The 17,853-nt window shown below is 39.6% G+C and overlaps 1 protein-coding gene across 11 annotated transcripts in view; it reads right to left on the bottom strand.

Annotated features, from left to right (window-relative positions):
- ZNF521 (zinc finger protein 521) overlaps positions 1–17,853 on the bottom strand; it is a 281,436-nt gene that overhangs the window by 261,636 nt on the left and 1,947 nt on the right. For 8 of the 11 annotated variants that reach the window (XM_075920829.1, XM_075920828.1, XM_075920825.1 and 5 more), the window contains one exon: positions 288–347. The exons of the other annotated variants lie outside the window; for them this stretch is intronic. Coding sequence is in view for 6 of the 8 variants with exons in the window: in XM_075920825.1 (XP_075776940.1) it covers positions 288–347 (60 nt within the window). In the remaining 2 variants the exon portion in view is untranslated. The remainder of the gene's footprint in view (positions 1–287; positions 348–17,853) is intronic. 11 annotated transcript variants of the gene reach the window in all.

The raw sequence follows: 17,853 nt of genomic DNA, 5'->3' as shown, positions 1-17,853 counted from the left end.
GATGGATATTAATTAAGAGCAGAATTGTTTACATTTTGTGGGAGCATGTGGTAATTTGTTTGTTTGTTCTTGAATTTTAAATTTTAATGCTTCCCTTTCCGTTGGATACTCAGCAATATTCCTGATATTGTGACATTAAAAAGTGGGATCTTGTTTGTTTGTTTGTTCCTGCACATTAGAAGAGCATTCAAGTTTAAATTCAATGCAATGAGGGCAGACTTTGAAAAAATTAATCTCATGCTGTTGTAAAACAGCAAATAAGTACTAATTAAGAAATTCAGCATTACCGGTCTGTGCAGTTATCTGTCCCACACCCGCCTGCTGGTCCTCCGTTTCATTTTCTTCTACTGTCAGGAAAAGGTAAACAAAAAACATGATGTTAGGCGGGTAGAAGAAATAACTCATCTCCCTAATTTCAGTTCTGAAAGCCAGAGAACATTGCCTAGTACAAAATCTCAAATGGGACCATAGCACTGCACTTTTCCAAAAGCATGTAGTGAAGTGGCCAAAAAGATTTCATGAATTAAGAAACAAGTCAAATTTCCACTGAGATATTTGTTTTTGATCAACTGTATTTGGTTACATAACAGAATTAGGGGTTAAGTCTAGGCATGGACACTCTGCTCCCTTATGCTACATTGTTAAGTGGGAAGCTTTTTCTGGCAAAGCGGGGGTGGATGCTAAATTGTAAATTTCCACTAAATTTAAAATTTTAAAAAAAAAACATGGAGACAGCCTTGCAAGGATGAACGAACCTAGCCTTGTCTTACTGAGTCTTCAGACAGACCGTACTGGCATCTTTATTATGTTGGGATTGGTCCTGCCTAGAGCAGGGGGCTGGACTTGATGACCTTCTGAGGTCTCTTCCAGCTCTATGGTTCTATGATTCTATGGCTCATAGTTTCCCTAAAGACATATCAATCTGGTCATACTGACAATTCAAAAACCCTCTGGGCAGCAATGAAACTGACAAGAACCATGTCAGCTTCATTCTGTGACTACTTTGGGAAGCCCCAGGTTGCTGAAGAGGCAGGCACTGGCACTATTTACAGCGGAAAATGACTTATCAAAGTGAAGATGGGGAGGAGTCGAGTAGCAGAACTACTTTCTTATTCCTTTTCCAAAAGGCAAGAGCTCTTTTGAGTTGAAGGTGCAGTAGAAAGAAAGAGCTCCTTCTCTCCTTCCAATAAAGAAAGAGTGGAGAGAGGAGACTTCATGTTTACAGTACCACCAAGTTTTGAAAAATCGTAAGTTATATATTTTTTGAGGCCTAAGTGGATTAAAAATCATGACATTTTTAAGGTATAAAATTACTTTCCCAACAGCTGTTCCCAAAAAGGGAAGTTTAGAGACGAGATAGTAGCCTCCTAGATCTTAACAAGATTTGTTTTATTTTGCTTTAAGTGCGTCTTCGCTTCCACCTTTAAAGGTTTGTAATGATGGACTGAATCTTTCTGCAGAAATGCCTACTTCCATCAGCAGAGGTTCTAAGACCCCCCCCTTACTAACAGAAGCAGACACTTATACACTATAAATTGTTGTTAATTCACACAATTGGGTGACAAGCACCTTGCAAGTTACAGAATTTTGAATTTTACAGTACATAAATGTCATAAAGATTGCCTCAAAAGAACTTATTTTTAGTAAATGTACCACAGTGTACTTTGTAAAAATAATTGCCATTAGTATAGTACTCTGCTTTTAAATGTTTTCTTGATAAATAAACTCTCCTTTACCAGAACTCCAAAGTGAGCACATTAGTTCAACCTACATACATGTTGCATTAAAAAAGAAAGTAAACTTCTGACCAGCATGTTAGCAGGTAACTTTGTGGTTAGCACCTTTTTTAAAACTGTTGTTCAATCTCTTTTTGGATTTATAGTCATAAAAAAGCCAAGTAGGTCACAACAGGCCACTGCATAAAGAACTTGCCAATAATAGTCAACTAGACTGACATGTTTGTCAGGAAAGATGAACCCTTGTTGAAAAGAAAAATATGGTTCAGAGGAGAACAGAGCAAAACAAAAACCCTAGAATAAGGAGTATTTAGCATAGAGTTAGCCTACGAAATGTCATCTAGTTCTCCTTTACATCATAGCCATATCCTTCCACCAACTAATAAAAATTGTTTGCTATATTCAGTAATTACAGTCCAGTTCATCATTCTATAGTCAAAGTACTAAAAAGAAACTATAGTAAGTCCTCCCATAGCCTGTTGATAAGAACTTTATCCTTGTATCATTCCAGTTATCACACTATGTTAAACACACTAAAATAAACATCATCCTAAATCTCATAGCCAACTTCAATATTAGCTTCCCCAAGCATAACTGAAGCATTGTGTTTCCTTTCAATAAACAAAGGCAATTTTCAACAATATCCTTCTGCTAGTGACTTTACACTTTATACCACTATGAGAAAAAACTGTTGGCTAACAAACTAAGTATAGGAAAGATATGCAGACAGCAGCAGCTGTCGAATATTTCTTGTTAATACCACATAAAACAAAGATTACTTACAGTTCAGGATTCTATTTGTGAACAAGGGTTTTTGATTTCTTCCGACTTTTGTAAACTATTTAGCATGGCCTACCATAAGAAGAGATAACTCCAGGATAGTAAAAGTAATTGAATGCCAGTAAAAAAAAACCTCAGGACATACGAAGAACAAACGTCTGTGTTTCCAGTTATGTTATGCTGCAATGGCTGAATATTAATTCTAGATACTTCTGTGATATCCTCATTTCAGAGGTAACATTTTTTTTTGTATGAACAGTTAACTGTTTATGACTGCAGAGTCACCTGTTTTGTTAACTGTGGAAATATTTCTTTGCTAACTAGATCAGAGAAGACTGTCAGCTTCTTAAAGCAATAAACCATCAATTCCCCATTATACACTTACATTATGAAATTTTAAAAAGTGTTTCTAAATAAGAAATCACTCACCAAAACAATTGTGGCACTGCATTTCTTCATTGTGAAAAATTGTATTTGCATATAATTTTTAAAAAACAGGATCTGACAAGGAAAATAGCTGAAAAACTGAAATTCTATCTCCACCTTTATAAAGGCTGGTGAGTTTGGACTCATAGCAGCATTTAAACTTTAGTACAAAAAATGCATCTATAATCTAACTTTTATATATATGAAAGGTAAGGGCTGTTCAGATTTGCAATCCAAGTCAGAGAACTACTTGTTATCCTGGGGAAACCCTAGCTTGAATTCAGACAGTCTGGCATGCCCAGACTCAGAGGGTTCTAGGAAAGCTGACAAAGCAACACTGAATAGGGCTAAATCTTACTGCCATTTTATACAAATAGTCTCTCTGAAGCCACTAAGTGGACGAACAAACAGATCTGGCCCCTAGATTCTGACAGCAGAGTTAACCTTCCACTAATACACTGCAATATCTGCTAGTCAGCATGCATTTCATCTCTCCTACCTAGGAGATTGTCAGAATGGCACAAGGCTTACATAAGCCGGGAAAAGTTTATAAAGCTACCAGTGGAAGAATTCACATAGTCTACTAACTAATTAGGCTACCCCATGTGGAAGGGTTAGTCTATTAGTATTAGTACCCTGATTATTAGAACTAGACTGCAGTGGTGTATGCCTAAGACTATGTCACATGGAAAAAAGAAAAGATGAAAACAGAAATGTGGGAATGCTATGAAAAGGTGCATTTTCACTGGGAAGGAATCCTTTACAGAGAACAGAGACTATGATTTATGATTTTTGACCTATTACAAGCTATAATAAAACAAAAGCTAGAGATAACTGAAAAAAAAAGACTATTTTCATCTACTGTGAGTAGGTTAATACATTTTCAAAATAACGAAAAAATACATACCTTCCTGAATGTCTAAAGTTCTCTTCCACTTATTAAACAAAGCAAGAGAAACCACATATACCAAAATAAAACTATAAAATAGATTGTTATGGATTTAGTATCCTTCCTAAAAACACTTTTATTTAAGGGATGTGAAACAAAGCAAACACTGCAAAAAAGGTTGCTAGCGGTATGAGAAGAAATGGTTTATAATAAAAATAAGCATTTAAACTTATACTTTGCATTTCCTATAACTCAATTAATGTAAGTTGCCATAAGGTTAACATTGTCATTTCTTGAATTTAAACTCATCTTCAATAAAAGTATTTTTCTTCTATGATGAATACTTTGTAAAGCATGCATTCAATCTAAACATTTGAATGATATCTGCAGATAAGAGACATTAATCATATTAGCATAATCAATATACAATTTAGTTACCAAGACAGAACAGAAATGAAGCATGTGTGCCATTATTTTACTATCTGCAAAATACTGTCATTTCTGGAAATATCTCTGGGTATGTCTACACTACCCCGCTAGTTCAAACTAGCGGGGTAATGTAGGCATACCGCACTTGCAAATGAAGCCCGGGATTTGAATTTCCCGGGCTTCATTTGCATAAGCGGGGCTCCGCCATTTTTAAATCCCCGCTCGTTCGAACCCTGTGCCGCGCGGCTACACGCGGCACAAACTAGGTAGTTCGAACTAGGCTTCCTAGTTCGAACTACCGTTACTCCTCATTCCACGAACTAGGAGGGTAGTGTAGACATACCCTTTCTCTTTTTTCTCTCCTCCTAATGTCCACATATTAACTAAGAGATACTTACTGCCACTAGGAATGTTAAAATGTGTTTGTTTGTGTAAACTTGTAACTGCTGAAATTTACATGGTTGCAAAGGGGGGTGGGGAGAAGTCAGGAGCTGGTTCTCATGGGGAGCCACTTTTTAAGCCAGGCTCTCCATGAGTATCAGCTCCTATTCCCCCACCGCCACCTAGGCTGCTGCCTCTGTATCAAAAGCAGCAGCGTGGGGGGGAAGCAGGCAGCTCGGCAGGAGCTATTGCTCACAGGGAGCTGGCTTAAAAGCCGACTCCCTGCAAACACCAGCTGCCTGTCCTCCCCTGCTCTGTTGCCTCTGTGGGAGGCAGCAGCAGGAGAGAGGGGAGGTGGCTCCGCAGGAACCAGCATAGGTGGAGAGTGGTCTTAAAAGGCCGCTCCCCATGTACAACAACTCCTGCTTCCCGTGCACCACTGCCTCTCAAACAGAGGCAGCAGCGCAGAGGGTGAGGGGGACTGCATGTAACTGTGAGGGTTAACCAATGATCCCAGGCTCATCAGTTAACTGTTTACTCGGGTACACATTCACATCCCTAATTGCCACCATCTACACATAGATATTTAATATGATCAGGTAGATTAGCCATATAGCAAGGCAAAGGTAAGGTTCAGCTTTGGCCCCCCACACCTGGAGCACTGGGAGTCAGGTATCAGCCGAGCTCAGGCTTCAGTCCTTTCTCCTGGGGTTGTGTAATATTTTTTATTGTCAGAAGGAAATCACAGTGCTGTGCATTAGAGAACCTCTGCTTTAGAACATATTTTAATAAAAGATTCGGTTTGTACGGGCAATGCTGGCTGAAGTCCATAAAGAGTTACAAGTACGCAGTTAATTGCAGGATCACACCCTAAAGTAGTTCTTTTTGTTTATTCTGTCTCCATTTCTGCTACACCCTTCATCCTTTCTTTGAAATTCATCATCAGCCAAATTCTCCCATTAGACACAGTGAAAATGCACCTTTTCATAGCATTCCCACTGGTGCCAATGAAAGTCACAATAGTGACTCTGAGGGGACAATGATAACCTCACTAAAACAGGGTTGTAAACACACAAAATACATTACAAAACTACTTTATTAAGAGATCTTGCATTCTTTCTGGTCAGTAACCATGATAATATCCTGATCAACACCAGGCAAGGCCTAATTTTTTGAACCACATTAACAGTATCAATACACCTCCACTGAAGATGCAGTAGAGTGCCTCTTTTATTAACTATAATGGGGAGGTGTCTAAGAAGTTTATATAATCAAACATCTCAAAATTACAACAGATACAAGATTGCACACGTTGAAATATGGTGATTGTGTCACTTTCTTCTTGTCCTTCAGTACACTTCCAAGTAATTTCCAATGCATCAACAGCATCATAATCTGAAGGCACTGGAATCTGAAGCCAAATTGACTTGCTCTTTAATTGACCATACTTTTGTTATATGATCCTCTTCCCTCCTCCCAGAAAAGTAATTACTTGTTTGAAAAAATAGTGGTGCTCATAACATTGAAGTTTTACTGTACCAATGAAGCAAATTTTTGTATTTTTTAAAACTAATAATCTTATTAATAAATATATTTGAGATTAAACTGAACCCTTCCTTCCTTTTCCAGTGTTGCTGAATACGCTGCCTCCCATGATTTTTAAGTTGTAAAGTTCCTTAAAGCACAACTAACAAGTGTAAAGCATTGTTCAAGAAGGGGGTGTTTAAAATAATAGAACTGAATGCTCATTATTATAACTAACCTTCCTCCCCTCTAGCTATATAAAGGGGTAACTTACAGTAAGCATGCTGGTAAGACAATGTTTACCGGGGTAATCAGTTAGGGTATGTCTACACTAGCCACCCTAGTTCGAACTAATGTAATCATTCGATTACTAATGTAATCATTCGAACTTGCAAATGAAGCCTGGGATTTAAATATTGTAGGAGGAGTAATGGTAGTTCGAATTAGGAGCTTTAATTCAAATTACCTAGCCTGTGCCGCGTGTAGCCGTGGGCAGGTAGTTCGAACTACCGGGCATTTTAAAATGGCGGCGCCCAGGAACATGCAAATGAAGCCCGGGATATTTAAATCCCGGGCTTCATTTGCGAGTTCAAATGACTACATTAGCCACCCTAGTTCGAACTAGGAGCCTGCAGTGAAGCGTGTCAGCCCAAGTGTGTGGGGGTGTGCTCCCTGCCCAGCTGGATCCACCACGCTATAGGCAGGGGGCTGCTCTAGCTGTTCCCTCCCCCAGCCTGCAGCACAACAGGCCAGTTAACCGGTTAAACAAGTAGTTTAACTGGTTAACATTTTAAATGGGATTTCACATCCCTTATCTCTTACACCTTCTTCTTACTGAAACTGCTTCACACCCCTCCTGACATTCTTATCCATTTTATACACTCTCCTCTCCTGCCTGTCCTTCCATTGAGCTCCTTTCTCAGTTATTGTTGTATAAAAGCTGAACCGGGAGCAGCGTGTGGTTCCCAATTCAGCTATGTTGGTTAGACAGTATGATTCCTATGCTGAAACAGCAGTATCTCCTTAGACAGTACCAAAAAAGTTTTTCTGGTTAGGCACATTGAAAAAAACCATACACACCCATTCTCTTTCAGCTCTCATATTCTTCACTCAAGGATGACAGCATCACAATGTGACACACTGAATCATGTCAGGAGACAGTTACGTTGATGGAATATTATGGGTGAGGAAGACAGAACAGAGATCCCCTCCAGCCACACTGAGAATTCTAGTGTCTTCATAAAGTTAGAATCCATTTTGTTTTCAGGACAGTTAAATCAGTTTTGAGTGCAGACCTTGCCTCCCTAACTTCTCCTCCAGGAACAAAAGCTTGGACTATTTTTTAAAATTGTTTTTGTGGAAGAGTTGATAATGATAATATGCATTTTACAAAGTGCCATTCAACCAAAAAATCTCAAAGTTTTTTGTAATCACATAAGTTTTACAACATCACTGTGAGGCACTATTCTGTCACCTCAAAGATAACAGAACAAAGATGGTGAGGGCCAAATTCTCTCTTCCCTTTTGCAGTTATACAAAAAAGGGAGCCAAAAACTGTTGCAGTTCCACTGATCTCCCATTGGCTGCAGTCCATGCAATGAGAACAGGAACCCCTGCACACCGCAAAGTAGGATTCTGCATCATCATGCAGGAGGATACAGGAATGTGGCTGGGGAATGACAGGGTCATCCAAGGGGACCACGGCTATACAGATTTGCTGTACTCTCAGCAGACATTGCTAATAGGTCTGTTGCTCTGTGTCCTGCTAATGGGCTGTGGGAGAGGAAAGAGTCATCCTCACCCTGTACTTAATCCATTTATTTCAATGGGATCTGGCTCCAAGAAATTAAGTGATTTGCTCAAGCTCCCTCCAGGGCTGTATATGCATGGTGCCAAGCATCCCCAACTCTCAGGGAAGTCAACGGAAAGGAGGAAATGTGGCACTTCTCAGGACCGTGGCAATACACTGACAGAGAGAAGAACTGGCTCCAGAAGTCCAACTCCAAGACCAGTGCTCAGACTTTTTGGCCAACCTTCAGCTGAAAGCTATGACAGGTTTGACCTCGCTGGTCCTGAACAAGGAGACTTGCCAGACCAGGAAAGGTCCCTCCCCTCCTGGCTTGTGCTGCCACTGGGTATGGGCTCCAGCCTGCCCCTGCCGATGACCCAGCCCTCTGGGGCTCTCTAGATGCCTCCGGGGCCGGAGTGCCACAGTCAGAGCTGTGCAGCCAGGGCAGAGCTCTGCAGCTGCCTAGCTCCATGGCAGGGGGCGGAGCTCTGCAACCGGGACGGAGCTCAGCAGCCACCTAGCTCTGCGACCCAGACAGGAGCTGTGCAGCCACAGCTGGGGCGGAGGGTCGGGGCTGGAGCTCCGTGGACAGGGACAGAGATGCAGGGGCCGGAGCTCCACTGCAGCACCCATTCCCCCCCCTCCTCCCCACACACACACACTGGGTTGCTGGTGCCCCTGCTGCACACTTCTGCCCTGCCACCAGACCTCCCTGTTCCTGGGCTCTGTGGTCCAGGAACATCCGTGGTCCAGTCGGATGTTGCCTGACCAGGAAGTCCTGGTTATGGGAGGTACAACCTCTATTTACTTTCAAGAACATCATCATAGATAATCAGTGCAGCATGATAAAAATCAGGGAGTGAAAAGAATATCCAAGATAATATTTATGCACAGTTACAGAGTCCATTATATAATAGTAGTGGTTTCAGAGTTCGGATTCCTCATAATACATCACGGCTACAAATAAGCCATTCATTCTTTCTCTCTCACTTTAGTAATACCCTTTAAGTGTAGGTGATGAGTTATATGGCACATGGATGGTCATAATTATGAATTTAGATTATTTTCAGAGGCCTGTACCTGCCTCTATACTTAGAAAATAGGGATTAAATTAAATGTTTCCACAAAAAGCTGGACTCTTTTGAAGAGAAGTACATCTGAAGCAGTCTGAACTACAGTGTATAGAAGTTTAGAAGCAGAAACAACCCGTGCCAAAATATTAACGCCTAAATGCAGGCATTTAAAAGTGATCTCATTTTCAAAGAGGTAAACAGATGCTCAACACTTCTAAAAGATCAGTTCACTAATTTTGACACCCAATGTTAAGCAACAAGACTTTCTGGCCACTGATCCCATTTGCAGAACTAATAGATTTTTTATATTAAATTAATGATACACATTTATCAAAAAATGAGCTCAGTGTTAATTAAAATTTGCATGACCTAGGTTGTTCTTTGTATAAATGTTTATCAGGAAGCTGCTTCCACAGAATTTGCTTCTTTGTTTTACAATTTTGTACATCGCCTTTTGTTCTTCTTATCATTCTTGTCTTACTTTTACGCAACCAGAAAAGTACTTAGTACTCACTCCCCTTCCTCTCTTGATTTACATTTGTATTTGGCTCACTAGCCTTTACCACTCAATCTACTCAACAGCTCAACCTTAAATCATAAGATATAAATCTTTTTCTCCTACTCTGGCTCTTAAGTACATAACCCAACCACTTCCCAGAAGTCACACACAGGCCAACAGTCAACCATTTCATCCACCTTTTTTCAGGATAACAAGAAGTTGCATTGAGCATGCATCTCAAAGTCCCTGTTGTTCTGGGATTAGAGGATCAGAGATTGTAAGGACCACAATTGCAAGGAAGGAAGTGTAGAATAACTAAAAGAGATAAATCAAAAACACCCCTGCAGGCCCACCACACACAATAGTATAATCAAAATTTAGAAAATATGTTGACACCGTTAGAAAAACAAAATATACCTCCCTCCAAAGAAATGTACAGAATGCCACTGACTTGCAATGCGATTGGTTCCGGGGGAAGCGTCACAAGTCGGGGGCGTTGTAACGCGAACCCTCATTTACAATAGGCACTGTGCGCTGTCGTAAATGCGGGCCAAGGACGTAAGTCGGGGGTTTTCAGCCCCTTTCGCACTTACAAAAATGGTTGTAAGTGCAGTGGGTCAGAACTCAGGCGGTTGCAAGTCGATGGCCTCCTGTACTTTCAGAGCCATAACATGTTTTGTTGACCAATATATAGTCTAACGTTACCAATAACTTATTTTGAAATAATAACTTCTGAATTACCTATTTCAAAATAGTGTGTGCACCCTACACAGAAGTCTCGAAATTAGTCCAAGGCAGGCTCCCTTAATGTAGACGCACTACCTCGACGTATAGCCCCTGGAAGCACTGGGGAGTAATTACTTTGAATGACTCTGGCGAGTAGTTATTTTGAAATAGTAGCAGTGGAGTATCCACACTACTGCTATTTTGAAATAGCTATTTCGAAATAAGCATTATTCCTCATGGGAAGTGGGAGTTATCTCAAAATAATAGGCTTGGTGTGTGGACACTCCGCTTACTGTTTTGAAATAAGGGAAGTTATTTCAAAATAACTCCCTAGTGTAGACCAGGGCCTAACCTGATGTGTAAAAGAAATATTTTAAAAGGAAGGGATTTTTTTTTTTGTTAAATCCCGTCAAGGCATATCAAATTAAATATATTGTAGCATTTAAGAGATTTAGAAAAGGGAGGAGGGTGAAAGATACTAGACTCATTAAAATGGAATATTTCAGATGAATTACTAATGCAAATAGTAAGCCCTCTCTCCTGTTCCCACTGAAGTCAATAATGGTGGAGGTGGGGAAATAACTGCCATTAAATATCAGTGATACAGTATTCAGGGCATTTTTAAAACTTGAATAGCTGACAAGACTACTGTATTTAGCGTATACATCGTAATATAATTTCAAGTGTATGAACAAAAACCTACTCCACAGCATGTACAGTAGGTGTTCTTTAATCTACAGAAGAGGTGGGGAACCTTTTCTGGGTCTGGGGGCCGCTGACTCACAGAAAAATCAGTCAGGGGCCACAGACAAGTGAGAAGCAAACAAAACAAAACAACAAATCTTCTCTGATCCCCTCCATTCTCCTTGCACACCAGAGCTTGGGGGAAAGGGAGGGGAAGGCCCAGACTAGTAGATTTTGTGTGCTCCCACCCAATGGGAGAACAGCGGGGGGCTTGGAGTGCCAGCACAGGCTCCCCAATGTTGAGGAGGAGTCCTGAACCTCGGGGGCCGGATCCAGACAAGCCGAGGGCCACATCTGGCCTCCAGGCCTTAGGTTCCCCATCCCTGACCTACAGTATCTTTCCACTTAAAATAAATGCTATACACATCCAAGAAGAATACAAACACTGGAAAACTTCAGCATTCTGGAGGAAAAGAAAGTCTTCAGAAATAGTAAAGGAATGTAAACAAAAACAAACTTTTTCAGTTAAAAAAAGTTTGTACAATTTTAACTAGTACCGTAATATTGGAGGAAAATATTCCTCATTTTAAAATTATTTTGGTGTGTAACAGCATCTTACACACATATGCTACAAAATAACTGAAAGTAGAATTTTTGTGACCATACTATAAACCCATAAAAGTAGGTGGACTGAATGAAAATGCTGATTGTAATGTGCTGTAATAAAGATCTCCCCAAGATCAGCCCAATCTTCTTTTGCTATAGCATAGTCCCCAGGCATATGGCTAACTACTGCTTGATCATTATCCTGGCTAAAACTAAAGCTACTGAAGTTTAGGAGGATTCATATATAACAGAATTTCTTTCATCTCTAATAATTGCTAAACTAGCATAATTACTCATACTTGAAGTGAATGTGATGCATGCTAAGAACTCAAGTTGCCTAAAATTAAACAAAAACAAAACCGACTACTGAACTCTGATTTCAAAGATTCATCTTCTGTCAGACTTCTATGCCAAGTGTTACATAATGATTTAGAATTATTTAAAAGCTTCCCTTACACTATTTGACTGTTATAAAGAGAGCAACTGAACAACTTTAATGCTTATATTTCAATTGCTTTGTAGTAAAAGCACTGCACAATACTCTTAAAACCATACATGCACCTTTCCATAGTCCAATAGATCAATCATACACAATTTCAGTTAGAGGAAAATGTTGTCCCCGCAGGGGAAAAAATTATATATATTTGACCACAATTTTGATTTAATTGAAACAGGAGAAGGAAGTTGCATTTGCCCCATTCCCAGTAGGACTAATACTGTCTTTTGCCTGTACCACAAGAGCCAGTACAAAACTCCAAATACATATCAGACAAAATGTTTAGGGTTTTTTCCTTGAGGTATCAATATTCTTACCACATTCACTGTTTCAAACAAAAACATTTAATCCAGAAGATTTCTAACAAGTTTGGGGCTGGAGAGGGTTTAAGTCCTATTCTCATTTACAAATAATTAACTAAAAGAGATAGAAAGAAAGGGGTTTTCCCCCCAAAATGTATGAGACTACAGTACTGAGCATGCATTTCATAACAAAGAAATTAAAACTATTAAACCAGTTACATTGAATGAATTAAAGTCTTTTAAAGAAATCTTAGTTTTGGTGGAACATCTTATCCTACATGTCTCCATATTAAGAAGTTCCCTTGTTGCAAGAGTCAACTGCAACTAGAAAACTGAAGCCATACTTCTAGATTTCTAGTCCTTTTAAGGCATCTTTATCTCAAGATTTCAGCCTCATAGCAACTAACAATTCAGTTCATAACTACAATATTTACAGATAGAAGGTTTCCAAGATTCCCCCCCTCCCCCCCGCTCTTGAGAAATGGAGAGAAATGATCAATTTGACTTGCATTGGTCCCCAAAAAGCAACTTGATATCAAAGTTGATAAATTCACTAGTAAACATTAGCAATGTCAGAGAGAATTAGTGAGATGGGGAGGGGGAATATTTTAATAGGAACATGGGAATAGTGAGTGTGGCAAGCCAAAAATAAAAGCATAGCTATAAGTAGCCAAAACTATAACACTGTAAGATTGTCATATTAAATCCCTTTGTAATTTGATTTTTTATGTATGCTTTTGTGTTCAATATCTAATTTTTGCCCTTTTGGGTAGCCAAATAAAAGCCAACAATCCACTTATGCATCAAAACAAGTAGAATCTTATAAATGTTTTGCTCCCTCCCTATAAGATGATTATGAAAGAACCTCTTGAAATCCTGAAACCAGGTCTTTCAGAAAATGTTCTTCAGACTATGAGTGCTGGAACTTCGTTTTGAGTTTAAAAGGGATCATGCTAATAGTAATTGCTGTTTTTGTTTATGATAGATTGATTATAGTCTAATCTGCAGACAATCTAATGACTAACATCCAGCCCATGTAATTTAGAGGTTGGGCAGTGTGGGGGTGATAAACATTCAGCTAGTTGAGAAATTAATAGAAGTGCTACTGTGTGATGGGAATTTGAATGTTAAATTATTTCTTAAATATTGTTCCTAAGATAGCTTCCTTTTGTTACAATAATCCATTACCCCTGTACCTTAAATACCAGCATAGTATAGCATCTGTACCTTGTATGCAAGAAACTTATCATTGTTTCATATTGATTATAGAGACTTAGTCACATTAAATACATACATAAATACGGGAGAGGGGAGATAAAATTGATCAACTTCACCCACTACCAACTTTGCAGAAGTTGCAGATGCAAGTACAAACAAGATTGAAAGAGCACCTTTGTTTTCTTAAAAGAGGGCATAACTCGAAAAAATGCAGGGCATTGCCCTGGTATCATTTCAAGATATGTGCCTATTTTAGGCAGATTGAACCTATATAGTTCAGTGAGCACATTTTCCTTCTTTCTAGGAACTAAACATTTAATAAATTAAGCCACAGAATTATAAAAGCAGGTTACTAAATAACAGTACAAGGAAATTCATTCTGAAGTGACAGAGAAAAATAAAAATGCTTAAATAAGTCCTGAGAGTTCAATGTTTCTATTAAATTTGTGGGACTATACCAGCTCCCTGTGGTGACTTATTTAACACCTACAATTTCTAGTGATTTTTCACAGATGACTTTAGCCTAATGGGTATTACCTGACTTTGGTTGAGAAGGATGGGATTTAAAGATGCATTAGACTGCCTTTTCATTCAATTTCTCCAATTTTTCTTCACAGATGACAAGGATGACTAAATTTTCATGCATACAGTTCTACACAAATCATTTTTGATCAAAAAACTTTAATAAGAACAAAAAAACAAAAACCCACAAGTGAAAGAAAAGAGGTCAGTAACCTAAGTGTGATATCTTATACATTGTGCCAAGGTACAAAAAGATTAGCCATTTAAAAGGACAACTTAAATAAGACACAACTGAATCACTCTTCTTCCCTTGCTTCCTCCGGTCAGAGGGTCCCAAGTACATTTCTGAATACATTTAGGGCAATTCTGGCCCTCAAGCATCCTGAGTTTAAAAAGGAATATAAATGATCTGTCTGAACAACATCTTCTCTTTTGCAACTTGGCTTCTTTCGTAGCTTTCACACTTACATATTGCTGACCTCCACTACCTCCCCTCCCTTTTCTTGTGTGTCCAGGACTGTTTTGATCACATAAAACACATACCGTAAGGTTCCCTTTCAGAAAATTCACAATAAAAGAGATAAACTGGCAAAATGAAAAATAGGTCAAGATTGATAAGTTTGATGCAACTTATTCTTAGTATACTGTACTAAAAACAACCTTGCAGTTTCTTTTTGTAGATAAAGTCAGTTAAGATATTCAAATTAAATATCTTATTTAAATATATCTGGATGGAGAATATTTGCTCACCTATGCCCAAGCATGTTTTTGCATATCCCTAAAGTGCATGGTATACAGCCTGTAACAAATGATAGCCTTCTTTGTGCTTAGGTAAATGTTTTTATTGTTCTTAAAAAGTTGGGAGTACAGCTATTGTATGCCCTGCCTTGTTCCTCATTTATGTCAAAAGCTAGTACCTGACAGTGAGAATTACTCGGATAGTTAGACTATAGTTACCAGCAAACCAAAGGGGTGGGGGAGTAAGCAAAAGAGAGCTAATTCACAAATGTATTTAAAAAAAATACATTTAGTCATCAATGAGTTCTTAACACTCACTATTTCTAATGAACATTACTTTCATTCATTCAACACAGAACTTCCCAAAATTCAACTGTCATTTTGTTTTTAATGGATTTACCCATCTGTGTCACTGTTCCTTTAAGATACAAGTTTCAAATTAGGATATCAAAAGTGACGGCCATATCACAAATATCTTTTAAACCCTTTTTCCATCAGAAAAAAAGTTACTAAGTACATGGCAAAACTGCAAATTTACTGTGTATCCTATGTTTTGTTTAGATATGGCAACAGTACTCATGAATTTAAAGAGCTGATTTACACAGATGTAACAATAGTTTAATTTAGATGAGAAATAGTTTGGGGAAACTGTTTACTTGTAAAATAAATACCTTCCTTATCTCCTAATAATCAAACTAATAGTCATTAAAAAAAAACCACAAATCAATGTTGCATTTAAGTTTCTGTTGAAATTCCTGCAACACACTTGTAATGTTACTCATAGCAATTGTTTCTTCATTAAACATTAAGAGGAAATATTTTATAGCATTTAAATTGAAAATACTGTGTCCAAAGAACCTTTAAACTTCACAGCTGATTCATGCTGCTAGCCCACCTAGAAATCCTGTCCTCAGCTCAGAAGATTACTAATCCATTCAAAAATGGACACCATTCAAGAAAAATCAAATGGGGAAATGAAAGAAGTCAGATATTTGAACAAAGGCCACCAAGAATGATAATCTGCTTTTCAAGGATAATTACCACTGCAGTAATTACACATGTGATGATTGATTTACTATTTGTATTTTTTAAACTAGAGAAATAATGAATATGGCATGTTACACATTTCTTTGCTGTTTGGGTTAAATATTTAACAGTTTCTTAAGTGTATAGTATACTGTCACTAAAATCCAAGCCACTCCATCTGAAATCTAGGATTTTGCTATTTGCTCATTTTAGCAAATCTTAGGCAACTAGTACAAAAAACAGATTATATTCATACCTACACATAAAATGGAAGCTAAATTTTTGAGCTAATTTAAGTATTATTTACAGAAAGACACTTGGAAAAAGTGTTTTCATTTTGTAACATATGTGAGTAGAACACACATAAATTAGGAGGAGGAAAACATGGCCCTATTCTGACAGAACAATTTGCACCATTTACCCATTAATTTTGCATGATTTTTCATTAGCAGATTTGTAAGTCTATCTCTTTATTTGTTCGCTTCAACTTTTCTAATTTCTCATAAATATGGCCAATTGATAGCCCTATATACTGGGCATAAAAGTCATAGGCACGTGTAAATAAACCCTCGTGAGGGGAGTTCAAAACAAAACCTATGCACAACTGACAAAACTTTCATTGTCAATTCATTTAAAGAGATAAGTGAAGAGCACCACATTTGTTCTTCAGTCACTGATGAAAAAAAGCACTTCTGAACTGTACAAACTTCAGTAAATGAAAATGACTGCAAAAGAATGCAAGGCAGTAAAACAGAAGACACTCTTTGTCCCTTTTTGAAATATTTGGAGGTAACAAAAAAATTAAGAGCCTGATCCAAAGGCACCTGAAATTAACAAAAAGACTTTGGAAGGGGGACTTCGGGAGTTTAGTTTTAAGCAAATGGAATGCTATTTCTAATAGGTACTGCTGTACATATAGAGGCTAATCCTGCTGCAATGAGAACTGCATAACTGTGTTGACTTAGATTCACTTAATTCCTGATTTACACCAGAATAGCTGAGAAAACTGTTCCTTTTACACCAGGAAACATCCCCCCAACCCTTTTCCGGGGTCTGTATTCATAGCTACACGATCCTCCAGGCTTCCAAGAGTTACCAGCTCTTTACTATGCCAGGCCTTCTTCCTTCGCCCCCACCCCCTCCATGTCTGATCCATTATGGGCTGGAGCAGCATGTGTTTGACTTCGCTTCACAACAGCTCCGGAGCAAGGGGCAGGCAAGTGTCGATTACAGAGCCCCCTCCTCCCCCTCCCAAGAGGAAAGCGGTATTTGGGTGGGACCAACGTATCCCCACCACCACGGGAGCTCGCAGCCCTGTCTGTGGCCAGCCCGGACACTGGGCTAAGTGGGGCAAGAAAAGCCACAAACTGGGGGAGGGGGCTGCTGAGGATGCTGCGGGCGGCGCTTTCTTGGGCACGGCTAGGGAGAAGCGCAGGGCAGGAGGCAGCCTTGTGGGGCCGGCCCAGGAACTGAGGAGGCCGCAGCAGTGGATGGGGGCAGGGGCTGGAGGAGTGGGGGCGGCGCAGACTGATTCTCCCTGGGACGCTCCCGGGCCCCGCCACATTCTCACAAGCCGCCCTTTGTCCTCCTCCTCCCGGGCCTCCGCGCCTCGCTCCGCTGGAGGGGAGGAGGTTAGCGGGGGAGGAGGGGGGCGCGCTCCAGGCGGCTCCCTCCACAGGGTGTTTCTCCTCTCCCCCCCCCCCCAGTGCCCACCCCCTGAACACGAGCTCTCCCATGGCACCCCCCACCCCAGCAGGCCAGCAAAGGAGGGAGGGGGGGGGGAATTTCACGTGATTGCCACACTCCCACATTCCATCACAGCTCCAGCTCCTGCAACTCCAGCCTCCAGATCAATAACTTCAATTCGGGCCCTCCTCCTCCTCCTCCTCCCTACAAATCCCACCCCCAGCTTTAAAAAAAAAAAAACTTCCTTCTCCAACTGAGACCAAAAGAAACTGGACCTGGGAAGGGGGAGAGGGGGTGAAAAGTCTGCAACTTTGTTAAAAAAA

Source organism: Pelodiscus sinensis, chromosome 2, assembly GCF_049634645.1.
Source record: "Pelodiscus sinensis isolate JC-2024 chromosome 2, ASM4963464v1, whole genome shotgun sequence".
Lineage (NCBI taxonomy): Eukaryota > Metazoa > Chordata > Testudines > Trionychidae > Pelodiscus > Pelodiscus sinensis.
The sequence above is the reverse complement of the archived record's forward strand: the minus strand, read 5'-3'. Positions and strand labels throughout refer to the sequence as shown.